Genomic DNA, 12,044 nt, shown 5'->3' on the forward strand with positions numbered 1-12,044 from the left:
GACATGAAATCAGAACGTTACAGAAGACCCGTCCTTCTGGTGCTCGGTGTATGTTTTTGTTCGCTGCTGTTGTTGTGTAAGATGGCACGTTCCGATTCAAATACAAAACACGCAAAATACGGCACAAACGAGACGATGAGACGTGATTGAACTTTGGAAATATGACGAATAAAAATTTCAGGAGTCAGCCAGAATCCACAATCTGACTTGGATAAACTGAGATGAAATCCGGCTAAGCCACTGCTACGCTCGTACGTACGAACGACGTGCTACTCCCGTCACTCCCAGAGCAAAATATCAACAAGCTGGAAAAAGAAGCTGATTTTTCTCTTGTCAATTGTATTTATGCGGATCAAACCATAATAAAAGTGTGGTCTGAAGGGTACGGATTGTTATTCCGTTCGTCGAACCAAGATCAGACCCCACTTGGACGAATGCGAACTTCCCACCCGCATTTAATCTTTTGGCACTCGCAGCAGCAGCCCTGCATGTCATGTCATCCATCATAGATAACAATACGTGTTTGACAGCCTAATAAGGATTACCACCACCTTTGAATTTTGCACCACATTTAGCATCAAAAATCAGCGAAGAAGCAGGAGGAGCAGCAACAAAGGAAAGGGCAGTGCGGCGGATGGACAAGAAGAGATGAGTGAAAGTGGCCATCTGCACAAAGCCCACAATTTCCTTGGCAGACTTTGACCGGTGACGAAGACCAGGGTCTTCGTGTGAATGATTTCTGAACAAGGGCTCGAGTTTATAGTTCATAAGAAAATTCGATCGTGTCCATTCGCCGTCGAAACTTATTTATTGCATCCAACTTTTTATGGGACGATTGGGACGAATGGTTGGCTGGGCAGGAGAAGAGACGGACGGGGAGCGATGCCGACCACCAGCTCATCATCCGGATTAGAACAGGGCGTGATTGTGGATCGTGGAATGAAGAGAGTTGCCGAAATAAAAGGTCCACCGTCAGCATTTGATGGTCAAGTGAAAGTGATGGAATACTGAGACACCACTGCGAGGAGGAGAAAGTGCCACATTTGAGCTTCCTTTGATCTGACCTCCGACTGCTTGATGATGACATGATCCAACAACTTCGTGATTGCCCAACAACAACAAATAAAACTTTTCTTATAATGGGCCCCGAATTGTTGGTGCACAGTTATGAGTTGAGTCGACAGCCTTCATACATTCATTCAGCCACACGAGTCGGGAGAGTGAAGCAATAAATCTGGCCAGAATTTTAAAAATGCCATCAACAATGGGATGATATTATTTTTGGCCACAAAATGTTTGGGCAGGAATTCATGGAGGAAAGTTGTGCGGACGCGGAGGGACGACGTGGAGCAGGCAGAAGGCCAAAGGCCAAGTCCCAAATCACTCTGGCAGAAGAATTCATGATGTATGAAGATGCCCCTCTCTTCCCAGTTGCATCTATCTCTTTCGCAGCCACCACGACCACTCCCAGCTACTACGCGTACGTACGTATGTACTTCTATACATTTAGACGTACGTGGCTATATATGTGCGTACTTTCACTCATGAAGCAATTCATTTTTAAGGACCGACTTGAAAATATGGAGCAGCTGTGGTGAGGTCCGGCAGTTCATGTGCTGCCGAAAAATATATATAGCGTAATAATGTGCCAAGCGATTTCCACGAGCTCAAGTAAACTCTTATGCAATAAGACCAAGCCATTTGTACACTGGAAATTGCTCAAAAGTCGAAAAGTTTTTACAAGTTGGCGAGAAGGGCGACGGATGGATGAGCAATTTGGACTGGAGTGGAATGACTTTCTGGACACAATAAAAAGTAAACTCGGCATCCGACGAGTGGTGAACTACCAATTCCACGAGTTCTCCTCCTACAACTTTCTAATGATCCGGCCCACCCTGACTTTTGCGACAATATGAACATAACCATCCCATCCTGACGCTCTCTTAATGTCAAGGCTCAGATCCTCCTCACTCACAATGCACAATTATGTATGGCATCTGCTTATAACTCAATTTTGCAAACCATTCTGCTTTCTGACATAATAGATTTCGCGCGTCACATGGATTTGCTAATAACGCGGAGGTAGGAAACGTGCCGAAATGGGGACGAGTCTCCCACCCAGCACGAGAAGAATGAAATAAAGTTACCAACTTTCTTCCATTACATCATTATTCCCATTTGTACAACGTGGACGAGAAGGAAATGAAGTATTTCTCTCCAGAATTATCATTCGCGATGATATTGTTCCCTTAACAAACTAGCTATTTGTCAAATAACTCAATTTTGAAGACTCTCTGGACCAAATGGGAGGATTCTCTGATGAACAATCGCTCTTCCCATCATCGTCATCTCTTTTATTAATGCGTGTTCACTTCCACTGTGAGTACTACTACGAAGGAATAAGCAACCTACTTTCTACATATTTTAACAAGCTGCTCAACCTCGCATTGTGCTCATTTCTCTCCCCAAAGATTCCCTTTCAGTGCTATTCATCCCTCTATCCGGACGGAATAAGCACGTTTTTTGTCACAATTTAATCCATTCAAAACAAAGTTTATTTTTCGCCCACAGTTTTCGAATCAACTTTTGCTTGGTTGAAGTTTGTCCAGAGGATATCAGAGCACAGGAGGCGTTTACAGCGCAATAATCCTCATTCGCTTATTGTGGGCTGCCGACGGGAAAAGCTTCACGTCTTTCCATCAGTTAATCGGTGGCGGATTGTTTTATTTTATTTCGTAACCATATAATCCCATTGTCGGTTTGTCGGAGAGTTGGACACCGCCGGATGGATGCGAGGCAAGACAAGTGAACAGTTTTCTCTGGAAAATGATGCAACCGTGAAATTCGAGTTTTCTACGACTCATGAATCCTGTCTAATTTTTACATTTCTTTCCTTCTTGTAGGAACACTGACTTGGAAAATATTCCGTTTTGCACAAATAGCATTTCAAAAAGAGGGGGCTCTACGCGTTGGAGCAAAACGCCAACCATTGTAACAACGTATGCTCAATATCCGATTGGAATTTTCACTAACTCTTCCGGTCGTATGGGTATGTTTGTTTGTTGGCTGACTGGCTGGTAAGTCGTGACAGTGGTGGTGAGGCGATGGTCGACTTGTGTGGGGGGAATTTTGTTGGAATTGGGATGCATGTCGAATGGAGGAAAGTAAACCATCTGAGGAGAAGTAGGGAGGAATGTTGGCTGGAAAATGTCGCGTCCGGTCGTGGATGGAACCCGTACGACGCCTCGGCTGGTGGACCGGGTAGCTGGTGGTGCTGGTTGAAAAGGAGAAGGACGATTATGCACTTGGCATACTGATCAGAAATCAACATTCCAACAGAGCAAGGGAAGAAGGCGAACAAAGTAAATTGTTGGGAAACACTTTCAATTCTCAACTTGGACAAATGCATTTCAACAACTTGCCATTTCACAATTTGCTTTAACAAGTTGAAGTTGGTGAATTAGCAAATAGTCGATCAGGCCGCCGCACCACGCCTCACGTGCAACGTTGTATGCACACGCACACACCACGATGCCATCCTCATCCTAACCGTGGAGGGAATGTAGGTATGGCTGAAGAGCTTTCTGGTGGTCCTCGTCGTCCAAAGTAAATTGTTTGATGGAATTGCATAGAAAGTGGACGGGATGTGATTCGCAACTAAATTGCACGTTTTAATAAAAGAGAAAGTGGTTTCGTGTTGGAGAAATTTACAAAATTTTAAATGGGTTTCTCGTGTTACCACAAGAGAAGAAATATTTCCTCGTAAAGAATACACAATTTTGACACATTTCACGGTTCGCTGTTCCAATCCTGCGACTGAATTCTTGATGGTGTGGGTTTTGCCCCTTTATTATCTCGCTTCCGTCGCGTACGCCATTTGTTAACAATTTGCTTTCCATTCTACACACAACAAAAAGAAGCTTTTCTCCCTGTACACAAGGCAATTCCTAATTGACTCGTTAGTCGTGGCAAGCAAAATACCGCAAAATTGGTGGCTCAATTTCGATATTTTTCAAGAAATTTCACTTTTCCATAAAGCATACATATACCTCCCAATTATAACGATAATGAGAGTTCGGCAGTCAAAAAAGAAAGCAGCCAATGTGCAACAGAGACGACAACTTCCCAAGGGGAACGTCCATATATTACTTATCAATTTGTTTAGACCAGCCACCTATTCACCCCTTCACACTCATGTAAAACGCGTAAGATAGATTTTGCTTACGTAATATCTGGACGCTCCCAACAACTAAACTACAGACATACACGAAAGTACAAGTTATGCTGACCACTATACACGACTCATTGTTGCCAGCCACGAACATTTCTCCAAAGGTGGTGGTGGCCCCCCCCAAAAAAAGGGTAAAAAGAGCCAATAAAATATTAGAACGATAGTTTGCAGTTGTGAGTCTCATAAAAATAATTTATTAATCAGCCTTCATCTTGTTACTGTTCCTGTGCCGAGAGAGAAGGCAAAAACCTCACCGCCATGTGTGCAGCAATCCCATGCAGTCAGACATTTGTAGTCGCAAATCTAAACGGTGCAAACGGCCTCGCATCGCCAATTCCCATCATTTCGTATTTTTTTACATTCCCAGAAATACAGTGGCACCGTCCAACCTTAAATCACCATTTCAGTATTCAGTATTATTAACCTGGAAGCATAATTTTTCTAAACAATGTCTGCTTCCGTTTTTGAGATATCGTTCCCTGCGAATTTATGCGCCATATAATGTTTAGAAGGGCTCCGTCGGATACATGCACGTTGAAGACGGGGACCAAATGCTCATTTTAACGGTGGAGGAAATTATCATTTCCAGTTTTCCCACGTCAAGAGGAGTCCACCTACTACGACTACTCACTGTCCTTGTTCCCTGTCCGTGAGTGGAGGGAATATGATCCACTAAAAATATTCATAGTCAGCAGCCTGGCATTTGCCGTCTTGCGTCTGTTTCTATCTCACTCACATCTCTCGTACATTTGTGTTTTGTCAGTCAGTTTGTCTTTTATTATTACCAGTGATACGATGTGATGATGATAAGAGACAGGACGGAGAGGGGAAGTGACAAATCTGGGAGTACATCATCTGCTCCTACAACCCGCCGCATCCCACCACCGTGGCTCGACAGAAGTGATTACTTTCTCCGTCGTCCCTGTTCTGCATGTCTCCCAATAATTTACGTCAAGTAGTCATATTGTACTTGATGATGAAACAGAAGGAACTTTCCCAGTCAGCCAGAGGACAATCAGTTCTCCTGTCACAATTTCCAGCACATCGCCCTCCTCCCAACAAATGGAGGAGGAGGAGGACGAGATTCTTTTCGTGATACGTTCCATCACGGGGCCATTTTAATAATTGTTATTCTGGACGATTGAAGATTACAAGCGATTACGACCATAATCTGAAACAATCTGGCGGAGTGGCAGAGAACAAAAGATTTGGTTAACTATCTGCGAAAGAGGAGTGAAGCAACATGCCAAGAATAGCAATGAGCACGGCGACGACGACGACGACGACGAGGAACAAGGATGAGATGGAGTTGATGTATTTCTGAATTGCAGCACAGGACCCGAAAAAATGACATTATCCATTTTCCATGCAAATGAAAGTTTCCTTGCTCTCCATGAAATCATATTCAAAATTACATGCGCTACGAATTCAAATGCGACACTCCGTATAAAGCGGACGTAGCTTTTGGCTCAAAGAATGTCATGAGGGAAGAGCAATAAGTACTACGAGGCACAGCTACCATATATAGTTGAGTGGAAGCCACTGTATCCATGTGTACATTGGATGCATAGCTTAACACATGGACACCTACATAAGTCTAGATCGTGCTGATGAGAATGAAAAGTGAGAGCACCTTCGCAGAGGAGTCGTCGTTTTCTGGGAGGTCTTGGGTTGGCGGAAGACTGTGAGATTTTGACGGAGGAGCCCGTGCGAGACTCTGGGCTGCGGAGGGAGAGGGAGGACTCTGACCTGACCATCTTCATCAATTTCCCATCCTGCGATGACGACTGTTGTTCTTCCATTAACATCCCAGACGAGGTAATAAGTCTCCCGTGACTCCCACAAAACTTGTTCAGGTGCCTTGTCATCGTCAGTCCGGGGTCGCAACCCATCTGAAATGTCACAAGATATAAATTGAAGTGATTTTTTACTCTCAACCTCGAGCTGGACGCGACATGGGTATAATATCCGGACGACTCTGGGAAACCATCACAAACACTGCCAACACAAAATAACACAATAAACCACAAACTCACTGACTGCCAGCCACAGCCACCACGTCGGCCAGGAAAAGTCACCAAATAATGGCAATAACAGCAATATCGGCAGCAACAAGGGTCCCTCCTACATGACTCCTCCATGACATTTAATGTCATGTACTGCTCCTCACACATAACTCAATCCTACGTCATTCTTCACCCACTATTTCCGAATGCTTCACGAGTTTTGTCAATTTGGACAACTTATTGCCAAATGCATTTAAGGGAAAGTATAAACCTGTGTTTTCTCAGTGTCAAGTCAAAACTCTTACGGCGTGTGGATGACATGACCTACAAAACATTGTGGGTCATATTTTGCCAAAGACGCCCTTGACTTGAACCAGTATGATTTGGCTTGAATTGAGACTTAAATCGAGTAACTCAATTGGTACTCAAAATGACCAATTCGCAGACATGGAATTAGTGGAGCTAGCATATGGCAACGTAATCAAAGAGAAAGTTGAGCAGGGCTGGTCGATCGAGTTGGAACTGGAGAAAGACGAGCCAGCCAAAGATTACACAAGCATTTGTTTTGTTTTGCTGTGTAGGCATTTCAAGTAAATAGCGGATCCACACAAATTAGATGAAATTCGTGACTACACAGCACGGTACACGTACATATGCAAATATTGGTGAGAATGGCACCCGCTCCTTCCTTCACCATAGGAGGAGTGCGACCTGAGTGTGTTGGCCATTCATAATTGATACTCGTTTGTAGGACGAAGGAGAGGAGCGAAGGCGGAAGTGGGAATTGAGGAACGAACAAGTCAGGGTTGAATTAATGAAGCCATAACACAAGATTCTCTCCTCCAGAATTGTCCATTTCCAAGAAGAAGAAGAGGAACTCATTCACTCACTCCTCTTCTGCTACGTACATACGTATTTCTCGCTAGACAGAGCTCCACTCATTTCCTGATTCCTTCTCTGGAGAGACATTGCTCCTTCGAGGATGTGCAGGAGACGGCGGAAACGTTGTTAAATATGAATTCAAAATTTGCATCGGTTTTTGTTTTCTGTGCATACATCTCCACTCACAAGAGCGGATACGAATGCACACAATAAAAGGAACAGCACCGCACGGAGTTGGTTGAAAGAGGAGAAAGTGGAAAAGCACAATATTTTATGGTTTCACAGTGACGCTCACTCCGACCGATTGTGACGCCATAATATGAATGAAGAGGACACGGGAATCATAGATAAGCAAACGAGCCTGGGAGCAAATTGGGGGTGTTGTGTACGTAAATATGTGTATATTTAAATTGACGAAAATAGACATTTCGAGCCATTGACGTGGTATGGCCATCCTTAAGCGAAACAGCCTCTTTCCTTCCTTCCGGCAACTGCATACACGAATGCTAGTCGTCATACTTTGTAATAATAGCGGGACATCAGAAAAGTGTCCCATTGCATTGCATTATCAAAATCAAAGGGGAGGATGGAATCACCGCCGCCAGCCATCCCCTCCAGCCTGCCAAACAACTCTGCATTTTCCTCTGAAAGACGAAACACACAAGACAGGACCCAGAGAGAGAATCTGGCCTAGTTGGACTATTCCAGTCAGAAGCGGTGGCTGAAAGGATGTACGCGGGGCTGCCACTGCCACAACGCCATCAAAGTCGCAAATAACCAGATACGATTTTCCAAATGGGCTTGGTAGAAATTGACTCTGTTCCATTGACTTCTTTGCGGAATGTCATCGATATTTTTGTATTAGTGTCTTCCTCGCTCTCCATCCAATGAATTAGCCCGAGTCCAGATTTCACTCGGATCCACTTTGCAAATTTGGCGAAACTAAGTTTCAAACCAGACTTGGGATATTTCAAAGCCCATTCACGAAACCAACATCAAAGCAGGAACACAAATCAGACCGAGTGGGTGAAAGTGGATGGGAAGCCAGTTCCCAAAATTGTGCAACGTTCCGAACCACCTTGTTAAATAAACCTTCTTTAATACAAATCTCAACTTTTCTTCCTCTGTGTCAAATAGATGGCTCTCTATTTGACATGTCTGTCTGACAATCATAATTAAAAACATTCAGGTAATCTCCGTCCGTATTATTATTTCAGCGGAGAAACTCGGGAAGGTACGATCGTCAAACTGACAGATAAATTTATCCGGGTAATGAAAGTTGACTTGTCATCCGTGTAATGCGATTTCAAGATTTGATTAAAATTGTGTAAACAAAATCAGTGATAAAATTTTATTAGTTGTGCAATCGTTAATCCCACGCGATATTATTGTCCTTTTTGGTCGTGGTCGTCGTGTGGAGTGGATTTTGGGTGGATGCATACTTTTTCGAATTCTGCAGAAATCGTGGGGATGGGAATGCTGTCATAAATGGAGAGCAAAGGAGGTGCCGGCGGTGGTTGTAAAATAACAATAACCATTGAATCTATTATGTATGAATATGCGATTGGAATTTGGAAATCCAATGTTGCTTGTCCCACCATGGACCTCATCCATCCCATCAAACACATCGGTCTCAATCTCGCCTATAAAAATAAATTACAGAGCCCGAGGAGGAAAGGGTTGCTTATTTTCTCTTAAAATTTGAATTTAATTTGCAGGATGGAAGAAATGTTTGACTACTTTGTTCAAATATCCTGTTTAAATATTAATCGTAGAATTCGCTTGTTGTTGTGTTGTTTCATTGCTGCTCGCTCAAGTGTGTAGCTCCCCAGCCGAACTAACACTACTCGAGCATTCTTGCGAAATTTGGGACAAAGTACAACCTCGGGACATTTTCGGCTTAATGTAAATTATCGAAAGGTAAAAATATTGCACGAAATCCGAGAGAGAGGAGTGAAAACTGTGTCAGCATAAGTATTGCAAAATTGGTTCATCACCAGAGTCAACAAGTAATTTAATCAAGTGCCAAAATTAAACCTGGCTGCGAAACTTTACAGACAAATTAACTTTGCAAGCACACGAGACGAGTGTCTATTTACTGCAGTCAGTCGGATTTTAATGGAAATTTCTTGTTTTCTATTTTCTAATTTGGTAAATGAGAGCGTCGGCCGTGCTTTAAAATGCACACGTATGAGACTCATTATATATTTACAAACTGTTATTTACAATGTCGCTCTAATTTGTATCAAGTAACAGGGACGGATAATTATCTAGAAAAACACGTATATGCCAAAGTGCTTGCCTTCACTCACGTCTCTTGACTAACTGACTACGCGACATAGACTTTCTTCGACTCAAATTGCACTCTCGGACACGTTGACAATCTTATTATTTTTTGAGACATTTTTAATTCCAAGAAGCAACGCGGCACGTGGGTACATATTTTTGACTCCAGAAGTCCGTAACAGCCAACACGTCAACAGCATTACTTCCTTCTTCCCGTTGTACATATTTAGCTCGCCTGGAGCAGGGACACAGCATGAGAACCTTTACGGACAATACACTAATTGGAGTTGGGTTGCAACAAAGCCTAGTGAATCATGACTGATGGAGAAATTAAGTAATTCAGCGTAATTGTGTGATACCATAAACCTCAACCGTTTCTTTATTGGCCCGCCATAAATTGAGGCAAGTGGAAACAATGGAGTGAGTGGAAGCCATGTAATGGAGCAGTTAAAAGGATTTAATTTCCATTCAGCCAACTCACGACACAATTCCCTCTTTTCGTGTTCATATTCCAATTATAAGTTCTGAATCGAGGACAATTCATGAATGAGGCGAGTTCAAAGTGGGGAGCGCTAAGAGAGAGCGACGACGACGAGGACGGCATGAGGTAAGGTTGGTGTAAACCGATTAAAACCTTTGCGACTATGTGACGAGATTCTGAAATCCATTAACGGCCAGTTCCACAGTGGGTTATATGGAGAGAGTTCTTGCAGGAGTTCCGAAAAATATTGCCCTTTTCCGTGGGAGGAGGAAGGTTGGTGTGGTTGGCATTATGTATGTATCTGCATGTTCCCGTGATTAATGAAGAGATGGGGAAATGAGTGGGACTGTCTCCTGAAGAGCATTAATACGCGGAAGAGGATGTGATAATATCTGGAGAGAGAAAAATGACTCGTTCTCTCTCCGTCGTCGTCATCATGATCATTTAATTTCCCTTTGGAGCCCCACTTCCATATCCTCTGGCCTACCTCCTCCTTCGCACTAATTCCCCTTCCCACACAGCTCCAGACCCTCCTATTTCCCAACACATAAATATGGAGCATTCGGAAGTAGAAAGACTCCGCTCGTCGAGATTGCTGCTAACTTTGCGAAAATTCTGCTGGGTCGCCGCACCGTGTAGGGTGGAAGAGGTAAAACATAAAATTGCTCTCGGTCTCACTTGTCTGATTCTGAAATTACACGGAGGAAATAAGACGACGAGGAAATTCATTAATTCAAAATTTCAAAGAACTCTTGGATTCTGTCCTCTTCAAATCTCCATTTGGTCCCAACGGACCCATACTTTCCTCCTCCCGTCCTCCTATCCGCTACTCAAAATGGTGTGCATGTAGCTCGCAAGGTCGTCACAGGGCTGCCAACGACCAAATAAATTCAATTAAAACAGGAAATCTGTACAAGCATCAAGTTCTAATAAGTTCCTCTTGGGCAGACATGTGTCGTGCTCACTCTGGGAAACAGGTTGATGTGAAAGTGGTCCACACATTTGATGCATATGTATTTACCGTTAAAGTTGAACAAGCAAGTTGGGAGGGAAATTTGTCAAAATATTGACAAAGTGTTGGCTTGTGTCTCAGGTTGGGCTCAACACATGCACACAGCCCACGTACATATCTACGTACTTACGTGTGTTGTACTTGTGATGCATAATCTGTGTGCATAATGGAATAGATGGAAATGGGGAAATCATTTCGAGGAAGAAAAAGTGATGGAGCAGGGAAGGAGGATGAATATTTGGAGAATAACATACTTTGGCCCTCTCGATGGTATGGAGCAGCGTAATAAAAATAAAAACAGATCGGGAGAAAGCACGAGCACGGCTAAACAAACGATACGCAGATTGAAGATACGGCTGAATAAAGACTTTTACATCTTGAATTTGAAAGAAATAACAGAGAAACAAAAGTTGGCATGAAAGGCATGTGCTTTCTCTTCTCCTTTCCCTTTGAATGACTGCTGCATCTCCTCCTCCTCCCATCCGCATCTCGTCAAAGCACCCTCTCCTCCTTTGCATTAGAAAGGCTTTAAACTTTCACTGGTGGTGGTTTAGGGATGGACGAGGGTTTAAAACCAAGCAGAATGAATGATTGTGTCTCAACGCTGAATGAGTGTCGTGAGGATCTGTCGGGTGTGTAGCAGGAGCAGAGGAGATTTGGGAGACCGTGTAAATATAGCACGGGTTGTAGTGTGGAGGAGGCTTTTTGGTAGCAAGTGGAGGACAATGTAACGTGTGACATGACACCTCGCACACGGTGGAGGAGTGAAACAAAAAAGTTTGTGGCAAGATGTGTGATAGGAATCAGCCATTGCCATTTGGAGAGAAAGAAGAATCCCAGTAAGGAAAATATTATGGCTCCTCGTGTGTAGCCTGCCTTGGCACTTTCACTCCGCGCTTCTGTCCATGGGGCCGATGCGGGCTCTCCACCAAAGTCGCCCCCAAAAGACGCGCTGGTGGTGGTGCTGGTGGTGTTGGGAGAAAGCCGACAATCACAACGACCAGCTGTATGCATGGCGCCTTTGGAAAGATTCCTTGTTTCATACACTCGGCTGAAAATATGTGCATAGGGAAAGCGGAAAGTTTTCCAAGCTTCCCAAAAATGCAGCCAAGTTGCCCAAAGTGAGATACTTTCGATTGTACAATA

General features: G+C 43.6%; 1 protein-coding gene across 2 annotated transcripts in view; it reads right to left on the reverse strand.

The window, feature by feature from the left end:
• Positions 1-12,044, reverse strand: part of LOC110855851 — a 47,063-nt gene that overhangs the window by 25,562 nt on the left and 9,457 nt on the right. For both annotated transcript variants that reach the window (XM_035856663.1, XM_022104243.2), the window contains exon 3: positions 5,865-6,123. In XM_035856663.1, the coding sequence (XP_035712556.1) occupies positions 5,865-6,123 (259 nt within the window). The remainder of the gene's footprint in view (positions 1-5,864; positions 6,124-12,044) is intronic.

Source organism: Folsomia candida, unplaced genomic scaffold (assembly GCF_002217175.1).
Source record: "Folsomia candida strain VU population unplaced genomic scaffold, ASM221717v1 Fcan01_Sc014, whole genome shotgun sequence".
Classification (NCBI taxonomy): domain Eukaryota; kingdom Metazoa; phylum Arthropoda; class Collembola; order Entomobryomorpha; family Isotomidae; genus Folsomia; species Folsomia candida.